The 21,689-nt window shown below is 38.3% G+C and overlaps 1 protein-coding gene across 1 annotated transcript in view; it reads right to left on the bottom strand.

Moving 5' to 3' along the window:
- The window catches only part of LOC146551050 (uncharacterized), a 45,572-nt gene that overhangs the window by 4,199 nt on the left and 19,684 nt on the right, over positions 1-21,689 (bottom strand). Inside the window, exons 25-48 of the mRNA XM_085261013.1 lie at positions 21,231-21,275; positions 21,004-21,142; positions 20,791-20,894; positions 19,191-19,235; positions 18,964-19,102; positions 18,751-18,854; positions 16,857-16,901; positions 16,630-16,768; positions 16,417-16,520; positions 14,817-14,861; positions 14,590-14,728; positions 14,377-14,480; positions 12,491-12,535; positions 12,264-12,402; positions 9,717-9,820; positions 7,824-7,868; positions 7,597-7,735; positions 7,384-7,487; positions 5,498-5,542; positions 2,945-3,083; positions 2,732-2,835; positions 542-586; positions 315-453; positions 103-206 (exon numbers count right to left, since the gene is read on the bottom strand). Coding sequence (XP_085117139.1) covers positions 103-206; positions 315-453; positions 542-586; positions 2,732-2,835; positions 2,945-3,083; positions 5,498-5,542; positions 7,384-7,487; positions 7,597-7,735; positions 7,824-7,868; positions 9,717-9,820; positions 12,264-12,402; positions 12,491-12,535; positions 14,377-14,480; positions 14,590-14,728; positions 14,817-14,861; positions 16,417-16,520; positions 16,630-16,768; positions 16,857-16,901; positions 18,751-18,854; positions 18,964-19,102; positions 19,191-19,235; positions 20,791-20,894; positions 21,004-21,142; positions 21,231-21,275 — 2,304 coding nt within the window. The remainder of the gene's footprint in view (positions 1-102; positions 207-314; positions 454-541; positions 587-2,731; positions 2,836-2,944; positions 3,084-5,497; positions 5,543-7,383; positions 7,488-7,596; positions 7,736-7,823; positions 7,869-9,716; positions 9,821-12,263; positions 12,403-12,490; positions 12,536-14,376; positions 14,481-14,589; positions 14,729-14,816; positions 14,862-16,416; positions 16,521-16,629; positions 16,769-16,856; positions 16,902-18,750; positions 18,855-18,963; positions 19,103-19,190; positions 19,236-20,790; positions 20,895-21,003; positions 21,143-21,230; positions 21,276-21,689) is intronic.

Genomic DNA, 21,689 nt, shown 5'->3' with positions numbered 1-21,689 from the left:
AGGCACTTACACTGGGTGTGTTGACCCTGGGTGATGTCCAAAACCTGCAGGACACCGGCCCTTGAGGTTTGGAGCTGGACAGCCCTGGTTTAAGGTACTTACACTGACAAGTATAATCCACCTCCAGGTACTTGTAGGTGCCAACACAGGGGTCTCCAAATACAGAGTTGCTCGCTGAGATAGTACAGCTGTTTTTCCCATTACAACTTTGAATGCAGATAGAAAGTGAGTCAGCAAAGGGTTTAACACACTGCACGTTGTGTAGCCTGGTAAAAGAAAAAACGTAAAACTAAACAAAGACAGTCAATCTGTACCTTTTAGCTACAACACTGGTGCTCGTCTGACTTGAGCACTGGACAACTTGGAGCTGAGAGGCCGGACGTCCAGCAGAGCATGTGGTTTTGTCACGGCGTCCATAATTAGCTCCGTGGATGACTAAAACCTGTCCTTTTTCTGAGGAAGAGATCATAGCATTAAACAATAACCATGTTTACATTTCAATAAATGAAATTCAACAAAGTTACAAAAAAGAAAACCTCACCACACTGAAGGTTTGCCTCAGATCCTTCACATGTTGCACTCGGGACTGAGAGAAAAACACATTAGAAAGTGTCATAATTCATGTGCAGACTGATTATTAGTTCATGATTTAATTCGTAACTTGAACTCTTTTGCAACCTTTTCCTTCTGTTTCATCTTTTCTGCATCCTCCAATCTGTCTTTGAATAATATATATGAAACGTAGTATGATTTTATTATTTTTGTTTTCCTCTGTTCATTTGAATTTTTACTGTCATTTTATGTTTTGCATCTCACATGTTCCCCAGTTTCCTTTTGGTTCATTTTTTACCTTTTTAAAATTAATTTCAGTTTTATTTAAATATTGCCAAATCAGCAGTCACGTCAAGGCATTTCATACCCTTAAAGACCCTACAGAAATAAAGAGAAAACTAGTTTATTTTGGAGAACCTCCTTAAAAACAAAGGTGTATTTAGGCCAACACAATAAACAGATGTTTCGGATTAAGTCCTAGCTGCGAATGCTCCACATTATATTGATGTTTGTTCGTTTTTTAAAGAAAACGAGAATAAAAAGAGGATGTTCTGTAAAATGTCATGATTCAGTGGCTAAATGTCCATTATTAAGCCTCAGTCACAGAGGTTTGACTGGCGACAGAAAAGGCGATCAGTTGATCATTGATCAGTTTCACGTTTGAAGTAGCAGCAGGAGAGGGAGGGAGAGAGAAGAGGCACTCGCTCCTTATATCGGTTGTTAAGCTTAACGCGGGAATGCTTTACAAACATTCAGAGATGAACTTACACACTTGCTTTACTTCTCTCTGGGATCACTTCCTCGGAGATGAAATGCTGGTTTGGTAGCGAGGCTCCAAATACACACAGCCGCTCTATCACGTGAGCACACTGCTCCGACGTGCTACGGTTATGAGCCGAGTTACGCCGTGTCGCAAGTTTTGTGAGGTGCTTTTCTGATATTTAATGGATCGGATTACATTTTTTATTTCTCTCCGATATCCAGTAATTTATGTCAGCATCGGACCAATACCGATACGTAATATCGGATACCGATACGCAATATCGGATCGGTCCATCTCTACTTTAAAGTAAACTTTTCTTTAATATCTTGAAGTTCAAGTTTTGCTGCCTTCCTCTCTGCTTTTTGTCCACACTCTTATAACCTTCCCTTACTCTGTTCTCCATTAATTTCTCCATTCAAGTCCATTTTCAGTATTTATTTTCATGTTTCAATGTCTCCTTGATTTAGTACTGGTTGCTCATTACCTTTTTTAATTCTGTCTTTATTTGGGTTTTGATATGCTACTGTTTGGTTGTCCTCAGCTGTGTTAATTACATGCACCCATGTCTTGTTGCTCAGGGGTGTCTAATTCCCACTTAACCCTCTGTTTGCAAATTAAAACAACTAATTAAAAAAAAAACCTTGTGCCGGTTTAGCTCAGTGGGTGAGCAGGCAACCGTATTCCGTATGGCTGGAGAGCAGTAGGCCCAGGTTTGCATCTCTTCTCCTTTCTCATCCTGCTTTCACGTCTATCAACACCGTCTCTATCCACTAAAGGAAAAAAAACCTCGACTTTTTTGTGAATCTTCAAATCAGCTATTGAAGTTCATCTTTTTTAAAATTGTTTCATGTCCTGTAATCTGTATTTGAGTCTTTGAATCCATGTTTAAAATCTATTTTTCTGTCCAATGCCATATTTTTATTGCCTTTTTTTTTTTTTGCATTTCCACATTTTTTGTTTCTTGTTTGTTCATCTTTAAACTTTTAAAGTTCAAATAAAGTTTCGTTTGATTTTGCAGCACTGCCTTGGTATACAAAGGGTAACTTAGCCCAAAGTTCAACTTCAGCTTGTCAACACAATACACTGATATTTTGAACAAGAAGTACTAGCTGCAAATTCTCCAAAATCTCTTTGTACAAAAGTAAAAAAGTATAAGAAAGAATCTGTCCTATTGGTTATCGTGATGTGAATGTCCATTATAAAGCCTCAGACACAGAGGTTTGACCCCACTCAGTGAAATCAACGAGGATGGTCCCTGAGACTGCTTTGGACGCTAGCAGAATTATTTTGGAGTTGTATGTGCATTACTGTTTAAGGCACTTACACTGGGTGTGTTGACCCTGGGTGATGTCCAAAACCTGCAGGACACCGGCCCTTGAGGTTTGGAGCTGGACAGCCCTGGTTTAAGGTACTTACACTGACAAGTATAATCCACCTCCAGGTACTTGTAGGTGCCAACACAGGGGTCTCCAAATACAGAGTTGCTCGCTGAGATAGTACAGCTGTTTTTCCCATTACAGCTTTGAATGCAGATAGAAAGTGAGTCAGCAAAGGGTTTAACACACTGCACATTGTGTAGCCTGGTAAAAGAAGAAAAAGTAAAACTAAACAAAGACAGTCAATCTGTACCTTTTAGCTACAACACTGGTGCTCGTCTGACTTGAGCACTGGACAACTTGGAGCTGAGAGGCCGGACGTCCAGCAGAGCATGTGGTTTTGTCACGGCGTCCATAATTAGCTCCGTGGATGACTAAAACCTGTCCTTTTTCTGAGGAAGAGATCATAGCATTAAACAATAACCATGTTTACATTTCAATAAATGAAATTCAACAAAGTTACAAAAAAGAAAACCTCACCACACTGAAGGTTTGCCTCAGATCCTTCACATGTTGCACTCGGGACTGAGAGAAAAACACATTAGAAAGTGTCATAATTCATGTGCAGACTGATTATTAGTTCATGATTTAATTCGTAACTTGAACTCTTTTGCAACCTTTTCCTTCTGTTTCATCTTTTCTGCATCCTCCAATCTGTCTTTGAATAATATATATGAAACGTAGTATGATTTTATTATTTTTGTTTTCCTCTGTCCATTTGAATTTTTACTGTCATTTTATGCTTTGCATCTCACATGTTCCCCTGTTTCCTTTTGGTTCATTTTTTACCTTTTTAAAATTAATTTCAGTTTTATTTAAATATTGCCAAATCAGCAGTCACGTCAAGGCATTTCATACCCTTAAAGACCCTACAGAAATAAAGAGAAAACTAGTTTATTTTGGAGAACCTCCTTAAAAACAAAGGTGTATTTAAGCCAACACAATAAACAGATGTTTCGGATTAAGTCCTAGCTGCGAATGCTCCACATTATATTGATGTTTGTTTGTTTTTTAAAGAAAACGAGAATAAAAAGAGGATGTTCTGTAAAATGTCATGATTCAGTGGCTAAATGTCCATTATTAAGCCTCAGTCACAGAGGTTTGACTAGCGACAGAAAAGGCGATCAGCTGATCATTGATCAGTTTCACGATTGAAGTAGCAACAGGAGAGGGAGGGAGAGAGAAGAGGCACTCGCTCCTTATATCGGTTGTTAAGCTTAACGCGGGAATGCTTTACAAACATTCAGAGATGAACTTACACACTTGCTTTACTTCTCTCTGGGATCACTTCCTCGGAGATGAAATGCTGGTTTGGTAGCGAGGCTCCAAATACACACAGCCGCTCTATCACGTGAGCACACTGCTCCGACGTGCTACGGTTATGAGCCGAGTTACGCCGTGTCGCAAGTTTTGTGAGGTGCTTTTCTGATATTTAATGGATCGGATTACATTTTTTATTTCTCTCCGATATCCAGTAATTTATGTCAGCATTGGACCGATACCGATACGTAATATCGGATACCGATACGTAATATCGGATCGGTCCATCTCTACTTTAAAGTAAACTTTTCTTTAATATCTTGAAGTTCAAGTTTTGCTGCCTTCCTCTCTGCTTTTTGTCCACACTCTTATAACCTTCCCTTACTCTGTTCTCCATTAATTTCTCCATTCAAGTCCATTTTCAGTATTTATTTTCATGTTTCAATGTCTCCTTGATTTAGTACTGGTTGCTCATTGCCTTTTTTAGTTATGTCTTTATTTGGGTTTTGATATGCTACTGTTTGGTTGTCCTCAGCTGTGTTAATTACATGCACCCATGTCTTGTTGCTCAGGGGTGTCTAATTCCACCTTAACCCATTTTTCTGTCCAATGCCATATTTTATTGCCATTTCTTTTGCATTTCCACATTTTTTTGTTTTTTCTTTGTTCTTCTTTAAACTTTTAAAGTTCAAATAAAGTTTAGTTTGATTTTGCAGCAAAATCTTGGTATACAAAGGGTAACTTAGCCCGAAGTTCAACTTCAGCTTCTCAACACAATACACTGACATTTTAAACAAGAAGTACTAGCTGCGAATTCTCCAAAATCTCTTTGTAAAAAAATTTAAGAAAGAATCTGTCCTATTGGTTATCGTGATGTGAATGTCCATTATAAAGCCTCAGACACAGAGGTTTGACCCCACTCAGTGAAATCAACAAGGATGGTCCCTGAGACTGATTTGGACGCTAGCAGAATTATTTTGGAGTTGTATGTGCATTACTGTTTAAGGCACTTACACTGGGTGTGTTGACCCTGGGTGATGTCCAAAACCTGCAGGACACCGGCCCTTGAGGTTTGGAGCTAGACACCCCTGGTTTAAGGTACTTACACTGACAAGTATAATCCACCTCCAGGTACTTGTAGGTGCCAACACAGGGGTCTCCAAATACAGAGTTGCTCGCTGAGATAGTACAGCTGTTTTTCCCATTACAGCTTTGAATGCAGATAGAAAGTGAGTCAGCAAAGGGTTTAACACACTGCACATTGTGTAGCCTGGTAAAAGAAGAAAAAGTAAAACTAAACAAAGACAGTCAATCTGTACCTTTTAGCTACAACACTGGTGCTCGTCTGACTTGAGCACTGGACATCTTGGAGCTGAGAGGCCGGACGTCCAGCAGAGCATGTGGTTTTGTCACGGCGTCCATAATTAGCTCCGTGGATGACTAAAACCTGTCCTTTTTCTGAGGAAGAGATCATAGCATTAAACAATAACCATGTTTACATTTCAATAAATGAAATTCAACAAAGTTACAAAAAAGAAAACCTCACCACACTGAAGGTTTGCCTCAGATCCTTCACATGTTGCACTCGGGACTGAGAGAAAAACACATTAGAAAGTGTAATAATTCATGTGCAGACTGATTATTAGTTCATGATTTAATTCGTAACTTGAACTCTTTTGCAACCTTTTCCTTCTGTTTCATCTTTTCTGCATCCTCCAATCTGTCTTTGAATAATATATATGAAACGTAGTATGATTTTATTATTTTTGTTTTCCTCTGTCCATTTTAATTTTTACTGTCATTTTATGTTTTGCATCTCACATGTTCCCCAGTTTCCTTTTGGTTCATTTTTTACCTTTTTAAAATTAATTTCAGTTTTATTTAAATATTGCCAAATCAGCAGTCACGTCAAGGCATTTCATACCCTTAAAGACCCTACAGAAATAAAGAGAAAACTAGTTTATTTTGGAGAACCTCCTTAAAAACAAAGGTGTATTTAAGCCAACACAATAAACAGATGTTTCGGATTAAGTCCTAGCTGCGAATGCTCCACATTATATTGATGTTTGTTTGTTTTTTAAAGAAAACGAGAATAAAAAGAGGATGTTCTGTAAAATGTCATGATTCAGTGGCTAAATGTCCATTATTAAGCCTCAGTCACAGAGGTTTGACTAGCGACAGAAAAGGCGATCAGTTGATCATTGATCAGTTTCACGTTTGAAGTAGCAACAGGAGAGGGAGGGAGAGAGAAGAGGCACTCGCTCCTTATATCGGTTGTTAAGCTTAACGTGGGAATGCTTTACAAACATTCAGAGATGAACTTACACACTTGCTTTACTTCTCTCTGGGATCACTTCCTCGGAGATGAAATGCTGGTTTGGTAGCGAGGCTCCAAATACACACAGCCGCTCTATCACGTGAGCACACTGCTCCGACGTGCTACGGTTATGAGCCGAGTTACGCCGTGTCGCAAGTTTTGTGAGGTGCTTTTCTGATATTTAATGGATCGGATTACATTTTTTATTTCTCTCCGATATCCAGTAATTTATGTCAGCATTGGACCGATACCGATACGTAATATCGGATACCGATACGTAATATCGGATCGGTCCATCTCTACTTTAAAGTAAACTTTTCTTTAATATCTTGAAGTTCAAGTTTTGCTGCCTTCCTCTCTGCTTTTTGTCCACACACTTATAACCTTCCCTTACTCTGTTCTCCATTAATTTCTCCATTCAAGTCCATTTTCAGTATTTATTTTCATGTTTCAATGTCTCCTTGATTTAGTACTGGTTGCTCATTGCCTTTTTTAGTTATGTCTTTATTTGGGTTTTGATATGCTACTGTTTGGTTGTCCTCAGCTGTGTTAATTACATGCACCCATGTCTTGTTGCTCAGGGGTGTCTATTTCCCACTTAACCCATTTTTCTGTCCAATGCCATATTTTATTGCCATTTCTTTTGCATTTCCACATTTTTTTGTTTTTTCTTTGTTCTTCTTTAAACTTTTAAAGTTCAAATAAAGTTTAGTTTGATTTTGCAGCAAAATCTTGGTATACAAAGGGTAACTTAGCCCGAAGTTCAACTTTAGCTTCTCAACACAATACACTGACATTTTGAACAAGAAGTACTAGCTGCGAATTCTCCAAAATCTCTTTGTAAAAAAGTATAAGAAAGAATCTGTCCTATTGGTTATCGTGATGTGAATGTCCATTATAAAGCCTCAGACACAGAGGTTTGACCCCACTCAGTGAAATCAACAAGGATGGTCCCTGAGACTGATTTGGACGCTAGCAGAATTATTTTGGAGTTGTATGTGCATTACTGTTTAAGGCACTTACACTGGGTGTGTTGACCCTGGGTGATGTCCAAAACCTGCAGGACACCGGCCCTTGAGGTTTGGAGCTAGACACCCCTGGTTTAAGGTACTTACACTGACAAGTATAATCCACCTCCAGGTACTTGTAGGTGCCAACACAGGGGTCTCCAAATACAGAGTTGCTCGCTGAGATAGTACAGCTGTTTTTCCCATTACAGCTTTGAATGCAGATAGAAAGTGAGTCAGCAAAGGGTTTAACACACTGCACATTGTGTAGCCTGGTAAAAGAAGAAAAAGTAAAACTAAACAAAGACAGTCAATCTGTACCTTTTAGCTACAACACTGGTGCTCGTCTGACTTGAGCACTGGACAACTTGGAGCTGAGAGGCCGGACGTCCAGCAGAGCATGTGGTTTTGTCACGGCGTCCATAATTAGCTCCGTGGATGACTAAAACCTGTCCTTTTTCTGAGGAAGAGATCATAGCATTAAACAATAACCATGTTTACATTTCAATAAATGAAATTCAACAAAGTTACAAAAAAGAAAACCTCACCACACTGAAGGTTTGCCTCAGATCCTTCACATGTTGCACTCGGGACTGAGAGAAAAACACAAAACACATTAGAAAGTGTAATAATTCATGTGCAGACTGATTATTAGTTCATGATTTAATTCGTAACTTGAACTCTTTTGCAACCTTTTCCTTCTGTTTCATCTTTTCTGCATCCTCCAATCTGTCTTTGAATAATATATATGAAACGTAGTATGATTTTATTATTTTTGTTTTCCTCTGTCCATTTGAATTTTTACTGTCATCTTATGTTTTGCATCTCACATGTTCCCCAGTTTCCTTTTGGTTCATTTTTTACCTTTTTAAAATTAATTTCAGTTTTATTTAAATATTGCCAAATCAGCAGTCACGTCAAGGCATTTCATACCCTTAAAGACCCTACAGAAATAAAGAGAAAACTAGTTTATTTTGGAGAACCTCCTTAAAAACAAAGGTGTATTTAAGCCAACACAATAAACAGATGTTTCGGATTAAGTCCTAGCTGCGAATGCTCCACATTATATTGATGTTTGTTTGTTTTTTAAAGAAAACGAGAATAAAAAGAGGATGTTCTGTAAAATGTCATGATTCAGTGGCTAAATGTCCATTATTAAGCCTCAGTCACAGAGGTTTGACTAGCGACAGAAAAGGCGATCAGTTGATCATTGATCAGTTTCACGTTTGAAGTAGCAGCAGGAGAGGGAGGGAGAGAGAAGAGGCGCTCGCTCCTTATATCGGTTGTTAAGCTTAACGTGGGAATGCTTTACAAACATTCAGAGATGAACTTACACACTTGCTTTACTTCTCTCTGGGATCACTTCCTCGGAGATGAAATGCTGGTTTGGTAGCGAGGCTCCAAATACACACAGCCGCTCTATCACGTGAGCACACTGCTCCGACGTGCTACGGTTATGAGCCGAGTTACGCCGTGTCGCAAGTTTTGTGAGGTGCTTTTCTGATATTTAATGGATCGGATTACATTTTTTATTTCTCTCCGATATCCAGTAATTTATGTCAGCATTGGACCGATACCGATACGTAATATCGGATACCGATACGTAATATCGGATCGGTCCATCTCTACTTTAAAGTAAACTTTTCTTTAATATCTTGAAGTTCAAGTTTTGCTGCCTTCCTCTCTGCTTTTTGTCCACACTCTTATAACCTTCCCTTACTCTGTTCTCCATTAATTTCTCCATTCAAGTCCATTTTCAGTATTTATTTTCATGTTTCAATGTCTCCTTGATTTAGTACTGGTTGCTCATTGCCTTTTTTAGTTATGTCTTTATTTGGGTTTTGATATGCTACTGTTTGGTTGTCCTCAGCTGTGTTAATTACATGCACCCATGTCTTGTTGCTCAGGGGTGTCTATTTCCCACTTAACCCATTTTTCTGTCCAATGCCATATTTTATTGCCATTTCTTTTGCATTTCCACATTTTTTTGTTTTTTATTTGTTCTTCTTTAAACTTTTAAAGTTCAAATAAAGTTTAGTTTGATTTTGCAGCAAAATCTTGGTATACAAAGGGTAACTTAGCCCGAAGTTCAACTTTAGCTTCTCAACACAATACACTGACATTTTGAACAAGATGTATTAGCTGCGAATTCTCCAAAATCTCTTTGTAAAAAAGTATAAGAAAGAATCTGTCCTATTGGTTATCGTGATGTGAATGTCCATTATAAAGCCTCAGACACAGAGGTTTGACCCCACTCAGTGAAATCAACAAGGATGGTCCCTGAGACTGATTTGGACGCTAGCAGAATTATTTTGGAGTTGTATGTGCATTACTGTTTAAGGCACTTACACTGGGTGTGTTGACCCTGGGTGATGTCCAAAACCTGCAGGACACCGGCCCTTGAGGTTTGGAGCTAGACACCCCTGGTTTAAGGTACTTACACTGACAAGTATAATCCACCTCCAGGTACTTGTAGGTGCCAACACAGGGGTCTCCAAATACAGAGTTGCTCGCTGAGATAGTACAGCTGTTTTTCCCATTACAGCTTTGAATGCAGATAGAAAGTGAGTCAGCAAAGGGTTTAACACACTGCACATTGTGTAGCCTGGTAAAAGAAGAAAAAGTAAAACTAAACAAAGACAGTCAATCTGTACCTTTTAGCTACAACACTGGTGCTCGTCTGACTTGAGCACTGGACAACTTGGAGCTGAGAGGCCGGACGTCCAGCAGAGCATGTGGTTTTGTCACGGCGTCCATAATTAGCTCCGTGGATGACTAAAACCTGTCCTTTTTCTGAGGAAGAGATCATAGCATTAAACAATAACCATGTTTACATTTCAATAAATGAAATTCAACAAAGTTACAAAAAAGAAAACCTCACCACACTGAAGGTTTGCCTCAGATCCTTCACATGTTGCACTCGGGACTGAGAGAAAAACACATTAGAAAGTGTCATAATTCATGTGCAGACTGATTATTAGTTCATGATTTAATTCGCAACTTGAACTCTTTTGCAACCTTTTCCTTCTGTTTCATCTTTTCTGCATCCTGCAATCTGTCTTTGAATAATATATATGAAACGTAGTATGATTTTATTATTTTTGTTTTCCTCTGTCCATTTTAATTTTTACTGTCATCTTATGTTTTGAATCTCACTTGTTCCCCTGTTTCCTTTTTGTTCATTTTTTACCTTTTTAAAATTAATTTCAGTTTTATTTAAATATTGCCAAATCAGCAGTCACTTTAAGGCATTTCATACCCTTAAAGACCCTACAAAAATAAAGAGAAAACTAGTTTATTTTGGAGAACCTCCTTAAAAACAAAGGTGTATTTAGGCCAACACAATAAACAGATGTTTCGGATTAAGTCCTAGCTGCGAATGCTCCACATTATATTGATGTTTGTTCGTTTTTTAAAGAAAACGAGAATAAAAAGAGGATGTTCTGTAAAATGTCATGATTCAGTGGCTAAATGTCCATTATTAAGCCTCAGTCACAGAGGTTTGACTAGCGACAGAAAAGGCGATCAGCTGATCATTGATCAGTTTCACGATTGAAGTAGCAACAGGAGAGGGAGGGAGAGAGAAGAGGCACTCGCTCCTTATATCGGTTGTTAAGCTTAACGTGGGAATGCTTTACAAACATTCAGAGATGAACTTACACACTTGCTTTACTTCTCTCTGGGATCACTTCCTCGGAGATGAAATGCTGGTTTGGTAGCGAGGCTCCAAATACACACAGCCGCTCTATCACGTGAGCACACTGCTCCGACGTGCTACGGTTATGAGCCGAGTTACGCCGTGTCGCAAGTTTTGTGAGGTGCTTTTTTGATATTTAATGGATCGGATTACATTTTTTATTTCTCTCCGATATCCAGTAATTTACGTCAGCATCGGACCGATACCGATACGTAATATCGGATACCGATACGTAATATCGGATCGGTCCATCTCTACTTTAAAGTAAACTTTTCTTTAATATCTTGAAGTTCAAGTTTTGCTGCCTTCCTCTCTGCTTTTTGTCCACACTCTTATAACCTTCCCTTACTCTGTTCTCCATTAATTTCTCCATTCAAGTCCATTTTCAGTATTTATTTTCATGTTTCAATGTCTCCTTGATTTAGTACTGGTTGCTCATTGCCTTTTTTAGTTATGTCTTTATTTGGGTTTTGATATGCTACTGTTTGGTTGTCCTCAGCTGTGTTAATTACATGCACCCATGTCTTGTTGCTCAGGGGTGTCTAATTACCACTTAACCCATTTTTCTGTCCAATGCCATATTTTATTGCCATTTCTTTTGCATTTCCACATTTTTTTGTTTTTTCTTTGTTCTTCTTTAAACTTTTACAGTTCAAATAAATTTTAGTTTGATTTTGCAGCAAAATCTTGGTATACAAAGGGTAACTTAGCCCGAAGTTCAACTTCAGCTTCTCAACACAATACACTGACATTTTGAACAAGAAGTACTAGCTGCGAATTCTCCAAAATCTCTTTGTAAAAAAGTAAAATAGTATAAGAAAGAATCTGTCCTATTGGTTATCGTGATGTGAATGTCCATTATAAAGCCTCAGACACAGAGATTTGACCCCACTCAGTGAAATCAACGAGGATGGTCCCTGAGACTGATTTGGACGCTAGCAGAATTATTTTGGAGTTGTATGTACATTACTGTTTAAGGCACTTACACTGGGTGTGTTGACCCTGGGTGATGTCCAAAACCTGCAGGACACCGGCCCTTGAGGTTTGGAGCTAGACACCCCTGGTTTAAGGTACTTACACTGACAAGTATAATCCACCTCCAGGTACTTGTAGGTGCCACCACAGGGGTCTCCAAATACAGAGTTGCTCGCTGAGATAGTACAGCTGTTTTTCCCATTACAGCTTTGAATGCAGATAGAAAGTGAGTCAGCAAAGGGTTTAACACACTGCACATTGTGTAGCCTGGTAAAAGAAGAAAAAGTAAAACTAAACAAAGACAGTCAATCTGTACCTTTTAGCTACAACACTGGTGCTCGTCTGACTTGAGCACTGGACAACTTGGAGCTGAGAGGCCGGACGTCCAGCAGAGCATGTGGTTTTGTCACGGCGTCCATAATTAGCTCCGTGGATGACTAAAACCTGTCCTTTTTCTGAGGAAGAGATCATAGCATTAAACAATAACCATGTTTACATTTCAATAAATGAAATTCAACAAAGTTACAAAAAAGAAAACCTCACCACACTGAAGGTTTGCCTCAGATCCTTCACATGTTGCACTCGGGACTGAGAGAAAAACACATTAGAAAGTGTCATAATTCATGTGCAGACTGATTATTAGTTCATGATTTAATTCGCAACTTGAACTCTTTTGCAACCTTTTCCTTCTGTTTCATCTTTTCTGCATCCTGCAATCTGTCTTTGAATAATATATATGAAACGTATTATGATTTTATTATTTTTGTTTTCCTCTGTCCATTTTAATTTTTACTGTCATCTTATGTTTTGCATCTCACATGTTCCCCTGTTTCCTTTTTGTTCATTTTTTACCTTTTTAAAATTAATTTCAGTTTTATTTAAATATTGCCAAATCAGCAGTCACTTCAAGGCATTTCATACCCTTAAAGACCCTACAAAAATAAAGAGAAAACTAGTTTATTTTGGAGAACCTCCTTAAAAACAAAGGTGTATTTAGGCCAACACAATAAACAGATGTTTCGGATTAAGTCCTAGCTGCGAATGCTCCACATTATATTGATGTTTGTTCGTTTTTTAAAGAAAACGAGAATAAAAAGAGGATGTTCTGTAAAATGTCATGATTCAGTGGCTAAATGTCCATTATTAAGCCTCAGTCACAGAGGTTTGACTAGCGACAGAAAAGGCGATCAGCTGATCATTGATCAGTTTCACGATTGAAGTAGCAACAGGAGAGGGAGGGAGAGAGAAGAGGCACTCGCTCCTTATATCGGTTGTTAAGCTTAACGTGGGAATGCTTTACAAACATTCAGAGATGAACTTACACACTTGCTTTACTTCTCTCTGGGATCACTTCCTCGGAGATGAAATGCTGGTTTGGTAGCGAGGCTCCAAATACACACAGCCGCTCTATCACGTGAGCACACTGCTCCGACGTGCTACGGTTATGAGCCGAGTTACGCCGTGTCGCAAGTTTTGTGAGGTGCTTTTTTGATATTTAATGGATCGGATTACATTTTTTATTTCTCTCCGATATCCAGTAATTTACGTCAGCATCGGACCGATACCGATACGTAATATCGGATACCGATACGTAATATCGGATCGGTCCATCTCTACTTTAAAGTAAACTTTTCTTTAATATCTTGAAGTTCAAGTTTTGCTGCCTTCCTCTCTGCTTTTTGTCCACACTCTTATAACCTTCCCTTACTCTGTTCTCCATTAATTTCTCCATTCAAGTCCATTTTCAGTATTTATTTTCATGTTTCAATGTCTCCTTGATTTAGTACTGGTTGCTCATTGCCTTTTTTAGTTATGTCTTTATTTGGGTTTTGATATGCTACTGTTTGGTTGTCCTCAGCTGTGTTAATTACATGCACCCATGTCTTGTTGCTCAGGGGTGTCTATTTCCCACTTAACCCATTTTTCTGTCCAATGCCATATTTTATTGCCATTTCTTTTGCATTTCCACATTTTTTTGTTTTTTCTTTGTTCTTCTTTAAACTTTTAAAGTTCAAATAAAGTTTAGTTTGATTTTGCAGCAAAATCTTGGTATACAAAGGGTAACTTAGCCCGAAGTTCAACTTTAGCTTCTCAACACAATACACTGACATTTTGAACAAGAAGTACTAGCTGCGAATTCTCCAAAATCTCTTTGTAAAATAGTATAAGAAAGAATCTGTCCTATTGGTTATCGTGATGTGAATGTCCATTATAAAGCCTCAGACACAGAGGTTTGACCCCACTCAGTGAAATCAACGAGGATGGTCCCTGAGACTGATTTGGACGCTAGCAGAATTATTTTGGAGTTGTATGTGCATTACTGTTTAAGGCACTTACACTGGGTGTGTTGACCCTGGGTGATGTCCAAAACCTGCAGGACACCGGCCCTTGAGGTTTGGAGCTAGACACCCCTGGTTTAAGGTACTTACACTGACAAGTATAATCCACCTCCAGGTACTTGTAGGTGCCAACACAGGGGTCTCCAAATACAGAGTTGCTCGCTGAGATAGTACAGCTGTTTTTCCCATTACAGCTTTGAATGCAGATAGAAAGTGAGTCAGCAAAGGGTTTAACACACTGCACATTGTGTAGCCTGGTAAAAGAAGAAAAAGTAAAACTAAACAAAGACAGTCAATCTGTACCTTTTAGCTACAACACTGGTGCTCGTCTGACTTGAGCACTGGACAACTTGGAGCTGAGAGGCCGGACGTCCAGCAGAGCATGTGGTTTTGTCACGGCGTCCATAATTAGCTCCGTGGATGACTAAAACCTGTCCTTTTTCTGAGGAAGAGATCATAGCATTAAACAATAACCATGTTTACATTTCAATAAATGAAATTCAACAAAGTTACAAAAAAGAAAACCTCACCACACTGAAGGTTTGCCTCAGATCCTTCACATGTTGCACTCGGGACTGAGAGAAAAACACATTAGAAAGTGTCATAATTCATGTGCAGACTGATTATTAGTTCATGATTTAATTCGCAACTTGAACTCTTTTGCAACCTTTTCCTTCTGTTTCATCTTTTCTGCATCCTGCAATCTGTCTTTGAATAATATATATGAAACGTAGTATGATTTTATTATTTTTGTTTTCCTCTGTCCATTTTAATTTTTACTGTCATCTTATGTTTTGCATCTCACATGTTCCCCTGTTTCCTTTTTGTTCATTTTTTACCTTTTTAAAATTAATTTCAGTTTTATTTAAATATTGCCAAATCAGCAGTCACTTCAAGGCATTTCATACCCTTAAAGACCCTACAAAAATAAAGAGAAAACTAGTTTATTTTGGAGAACCTCCTTAAAAACAAAGGTGTATTTAGGCCAACACAATAAACAGATGTTTCGGATTAAGTCCTAGCTGCGAATGCTCCACATTATATTGATGTTTGTTCGTTTTTTAAAGAAAACGAGAATAAAAAGAGGATGTTCTGTAAAATGTCATGATTCAGTGGCTAAATGTCCATTATTAAGCCTCAGTCACAGAGGTTTGACTAGCGACAGAAAAGGCGATCAGCTGATCATTGATCAGTTTCACGATTGAAGTAGCAACAGGAGAGGGAGGGAGAGAGAAGAGGCACTCGCTCCTTATATCGGTTGTTAAGCTTAACGTGGGAATGCTTTACAAACATTCAGAGATGATTGGTCCATCTCTACTTTAAAGTAAACTTTTCTTTAATATCTTGAAGTTCAAGTTTTGCTGCCTTCCTCTCTGCTTTTTGTCCACACACTTATAACCTTCCCTTACTCTGTTCTCCATTAATTTCTCCATTCAAGTCCATTTTCAGTATTTATTTTCATGTTTCAATGTCTCCTTGATTTAGTACTGGTTGCTCATTGCCTTTTTTAGTTATGTCTTTATTTGGGTTTTGATATGCTACTGTTTGGTTGTCCTCAGCTGTGTTAATTACATGCACCCATGTCTTGTTGCTCAGGGGTGTCTAATTCCCACTTAACCCATTTTTCTGTCCAATGCCATATTTTATTGCCATTTCTTTTGCATTTCCACATTTTTTTGTTTTTTATTTGTTCTTCTTTAAACTTTTAAAGTTCAAATAAAGTTTAGTTTGATTTTGCAGCAAAATCTTGGTATACAAAGGGTAACTTAGCCCGAAGTTCAACTTTAGCTTCTCAACACAATACACTGACATTTTGAACAAGATGTATTAGCTGCGAATTCTCCAAAATCTCTTTGTAAAAAAGTATAAGAAAGAATCTGTCCTATTGGTTATCGTGATGTGAATGTCCATTATAAAGCCTCAGACACAGAGGTTTGACCCCACTCAGTGAAATCAACAAGGATGGTCCCTGAGACTGATTTGGACGCTAGCAGAATTATTTTGGAGTTGTATGTGCATTACTGTTTAAGGCACTTACACTGGGTGTGTTGACCCTGGGTGATGTCCAAAACCTGCAGGACACCGGCCCTTGAGGTTTGGAGCTAGACACCCCTGGTTTAAGGTACTTACACTGACAAGTATAATCCACCTCCAGGTACTTGTAGGTGCCAACACAGGGGTCTCCAAATACAGAGTTGCTCGCTGAGATAGTACAGCTGTTTTTCCCATTACAGCTTTGAATGCAGATAGAAAGTGAGTCAGCAAAGGGTTTAACACACTGCACATTGTGTAGCCTGGTAAAAGAAGAAAAAGTAAAACTAAACAAAGACAGTCAATCTGTACCTTTTAGCTACAACACTGGTGCTCGTCTGACTTGAGCACTGGACAACTTGGAGCTGAGAGGCCGGACGTCCAGCAGAGCATGTGGTTTTGTCACGGCGTCCATAATTAGCTCCGTGGATGACTAAAACCTGTCCTTTTTCTGAGGAAGAGATCATAGCATTAAACAATAACCATGTTTACATTTCAATAAATGAAATTCAACAAAGTTACAAAAAAGAAAACCTCACCACACTGAAGGTTTGCCTCAGATCCTTCACATGTTGCACTCGGGACTGAGAGAAAAACACATTAGAAAATGTCATAATTCATGTGCAGACTGATTATTAGTTCATGATTTAATTCGCAACTTGAACTCTTTTGCAACCTTTTCCTTCTGTTTCATCTTTTCTGCATCCTGCAATCTGTCTTTGAATAATATATATGAAACGTAGTATGATTTTATTATTTTTGTTTTCCTCTGTCCATTTTAATTTTTACTGTCATCTTATGTTTTGCATCTCACATGTTCCCCTGTTTCCTTTTTGTTCATTTTTTACCTTTTTAAAATTAATTTCAGTTTTATTTAAATATTGCCAAATCAGCAGTCACTTCAAGGCATTTCATACCCTTAAAGACCCTACAAAAATAAAGAGAAAACTAGTTTATTTTGGAGAACCTCCTTAAAAACAAAGGTGTATTTAGGCCAACACAATAAACAGATGTTTCGGATTAAGTCCTAGCTGCGAATGCTCCACATTATATTGATGTTTGTTCGTTTTTTAAAGAAAACGAGAATAAAAAGAGGATGTTCTGTAAAATGTCATGATTCAGTGGCTAAATGTCCATTATTAAGCCTCAGTCACAGAGGTTTGACTAGCGACAGAAAAGGCGATCAGCTGATCATTGATCAGTTTCACGATTGAAGTAGCAACAGGAGAGGGAGGGAGAGAGAAGAGGCACTCGCTCCTTATATCGGTTGTTAAGCTTAACGTGGGAATGCTTTACAAACATTCAGAGATGAACTTACACACTTGCTTTACTTCTCTCTGGGATCACTTCCTCGGAGATGAAATGCTGGTTTGGTAGCGAGGCTCCAAATACACACAGCCGCTCTATCACGTGAGCACACTGCTCCGACGTGCTACGGTTATGAGCCGAGTTACGCCGTGTCGCAAGTTTTGTGAGGTGCTTTTCTGATATTTAATGGATCGGATTACATTTTTTATTTCTCTCCGATATCCAGTAATTTACGTCAGCATCGGACCGATACCGATACGTAATATCGGATACCGATACGTAATATCGGATCGGTCCATCTCTACTTTAAAGTAAACTTTTCTTTAATATCTTGAAGTTCAAGTTTTGCTGCCTTCCTCTCTGCTTTTTGTCCACACTCTTATAACCTTCCCTTACTCTGTTCTCCATTAATTTCTCCATTCAAGTCCATTTTCAGTATTTATTTTCATGTTTCAATGTCTCCTTGATTTAGTACTGGTTGCTCATTGCCTTTTTTAGTTATGTCTTTATTTGGGTTTTGATATGCTACTGTTTGGTTGTCCTCAGCTGTGTTAATTACATGCACCCATATCTTGTTGCTCAGGGGTGTCTAATTCCCACTTAACCCATTTTTCTGTCCAATGCCATATTTTATTGCCATTTCTTTTGCATTTCCACATTTTTTTGTTTTTTCTTTGTTCTTCTTTAAACTTTTAAAGTTCAAATAAAGTTTAGTTTGATTTTGCAGCAAAATCTTGGTATACAAAGGGTAACTTAGCCCGAAGTTCAACTTCAGCTTGTCAACACAATACACTGATATTTTGAACAAGAAGTACTAGCTGCGAATTCTCCAAAATCTCTTTGTAAAAAAGTAAAAAAGTATAAGAAAGAATCTGTCCTATTGGTTATCGTGATGTGAATGTCCATTATAAAGCCTCAGACACAGAGGTTTGACCCCACTCAGTGAAATCAACGAGGATGGTCCCTGAGACTGATTTGGACGCTAGCAGAATTATTTTGGAGTTGTATGTGCATTACTGTTTAAGGCACTTACACTGGGTGTGTTGACCCTGGGTGATGTCCAAAACCTGCAGGACACCGGCCCTTGAGGTTTGGAGCTAGACACCCCTGGTTTAAGGTACTTACACTGACAAGTATAATCCACCTCCAGGTACTTGTAGGTGCCAAAACAGGGGTCTCCAAATACAGAGTTGCTCGCTGAGATAGTACAGCTGTTTTTCCCATTACAGCTTTGAATGCAGATAGAAAGTGAGTCAGCAAAGGGTTTAACACACTGCACATTGTGTAGCCTGGTAAAAGAAGAAAAAGTAAAACTAAACAAAGACAGTCAATCTGTACCTTTTAGCTACAACACTGGTGCTCGTCTGACTTGAGCACTGGACAACTTGGAGCTGAGAGGCCGGACGTCCAGCAGAGCATGTGGTTTTGTCACGGCGTCCATAATTAGCTCCGTGGATGACTAAAACCTGTCCTTTTTCTGAGGAAGAGATCATAGCATTAAACAATAACCATGTTTACATTTCAATAAATGAAATTCAACAAAGTTACAAAAAAGAAAACCTCACCACACTGAAGGTTTGCCTCAGATCCTTCACATGTTGCACTCGGGACTGAGAGAAAAACACATTAGAAAGTGTCATAATTCATGTGCAGACTGATTATTAGTTCATGATTTAATTCGCAACTTGAACTCTTTTGCAACCTTTTCCTTCTGTTTCATCTTTTCTGCATCCTGCAATCTGTCTTTGAATAATATATATGAAACGTAGTATGATTTTATTATTTTTGTTTTCCTCTGTCCATTTTAATTTTTACTGTCATCTTATGTTTTGCATCTCACATGTTCCCCTGTTTCCTTTTTGTTCATTTTTTACCTTTTTAAAATTAATTTCAGTTTTATTTAAATATTGCCAAATCAGCAGTCACTTCAAGGCATTTCATACCCTTAAAGACCCTACAAAAATAAAGAGAAAACTAGTTTATTTTGGAGAACCTCCTTAAAAACAAAGGTGTATTTAGGCCAACACAATAAACAGATGTTTCGGATTAAGTCCTAGCTGCGAATGCTCCACATTATATTGATGTTTGTTCGTTTTTTAAAGAAAACGAGAATAAAAAGAGGATGTTCTGTAAAATGTCATGATTCAGTGGCTAAATGTCCATTATTAAGCCTCAGTCACAGAGGTTTGACTAGCGACAGAAAAGGCGATCAGCTGATCATTGATCAGTTTCACGATTGAAGTAGCAACAGGAGAGGGAGGGAGAGAGAAGAGGCACTCGCTCCTTATATCGGTTGTTAAGCTTAACGTGGGAATGCTTTACAAACATTCAGAGATGATTGGTCCATCTCTACTTTAAAGTAAACTTTTCTTTAATATCTTGAAGTTCAAGTTTTGCTGCCTTCCTCTCTGCTTTTTGTCCACACTCTTATAACCTTCCCTTACTCTGTTCTCCATTAATTTCTCCATTCAAGTCCATTTTCAGTATTTATTTTCATGTTTCAATGTCTCCTTGATTTAGTACTGGTTGCTCATTGCCTTTTTTAGTTATGTCTTTATTTGGGTTTTGATATGCTACTGTTTGGTTGTCCTCAGCTGTGTTAATTACATGCACCCATGTCTTGTTGCTCAGGGGTGTCTATTTCCCACTTAACCCATTTTTCTGTCCAATGCCATATTTTATTGCCATTTCTTTTGCATTTCCACATTTTTTTGTTTTTTCTTTGTTCTTCTTTAAACTTTTAAAGTTCAAATAAAGTTTAGTTTGATTTTGCAGCAAAATCTTGGTATACAAAGGGTAACTTAGCCCGAAGTTCAACTTTAGCTTCTCAACACAATACACTGACATTTTGAACAAGAAGTACTAGCTGCGAATTCTCCAAAATCTCTTTGTAAAAAAGTATAAGAAAGAATCTGTCCTATTGGTTATCGTGATGTGAATGTCCATTATAAAGCCTCAGACACAGAGGTTTGACCCCACTCAGTGAAATCAACAAGGATGGTCCCTGAGACTGATTTGGACGCTAGCAGAATTATTTTGGAGTTGTATGTGCATTACTGTTTAAGGCACTTACACTGGGTGTGTTGACCCTGGGTGATGTCCAAAACCTGCAGGACACCGGCCCTTGAGGTTTGGAGCTAGACACCCCTGGTTTAAGGTACTTACACTGACAAGTATAATCCACCTCCAGGTACTTGTAGGTGCCAACACAGGGGTCTCCAAATACAGAGTTGCTCGCTGAGATAGTACAGCTGTTTTTCCCATTACAGCTTTGAATGCAGATAGAAAGTGAGTCAGCAAAGGGTTTAACACACTGCACATTGTGTAGCCTGGTAAAAGAAGAAAAAGTAAAACTAAACAAAGACAGTCAATCTGTACCTTTTAGCTACAACACTGGTGCTCGTCTGACTTGAGCACTGGACAACTTGGAGCTGAGAGGCCGGACGTCCAGCAGAGCATGTGGTTTTGTCACGGCGTCCATAATTAGCTCCGTGGATGACTAAAACCTGTCCTTTTTCTGAGGAAGAGATCATAGCATTAAACAATAACCATGTTTACATTTCAATAAATGAAATTCAACAAAGTTACAAAAAAGAAAACCTCACCACACTGAAGGTTTGCCTCAGATCCTTCACATGTTGCACTCGGGACTGAGAGAAAAACACATTAGAAAGTGTCATAATTCATGTGCAGACTGATTATTAGTTCATGATTTAATTCGCAACTTGAACTCTTTTGCAACCTTTTCCTTCTGTTTCATCTTTTCTGCATCCTGCAATCTGTCTTTGAATAATATATATGAAACGTATTATGATTTTATTATTTTTGTTTTCCTCTGTCCATTTTAATTTTTACTGTCATCTTATGTTTTGCATCTCACATGTTCCCCTGTTTCCTTTTTGTTCATTTTTTACCTTTTTAAAATTAATTTCAGTTTTATTTAAATATTGCCAAATCAGCAGTCACTTCAAGGCATTTCATACCCTTAAAGACCCTACAGAAATAAAGAGAAAACTAGTTTATTTTGGAGAACCTCCTTAAAAACAAAGGTGTATTTAGGCCAA

This window comes from Mchenga conophoros, linkage group LG20 (assembly GCF_057382185.1).
Source record: "Mchenga conophoros isolate Kocher_MC1m ecotype Shallow Benthic linkage group LG20, M_conophoros_male_GT1.1, whole genome shotgun sequence".
NCBI lineage: Eukaryota > Metazoa > Chordata > Actinopteri > Cichliformes > Cichlidae > Mchenga > Mchenga conophoros.
The sequence above is the reverse complement of the archived record's forward strand: the minus strand, read 5'-3'. Positions and strand labels throughout refer to the sequence as shown.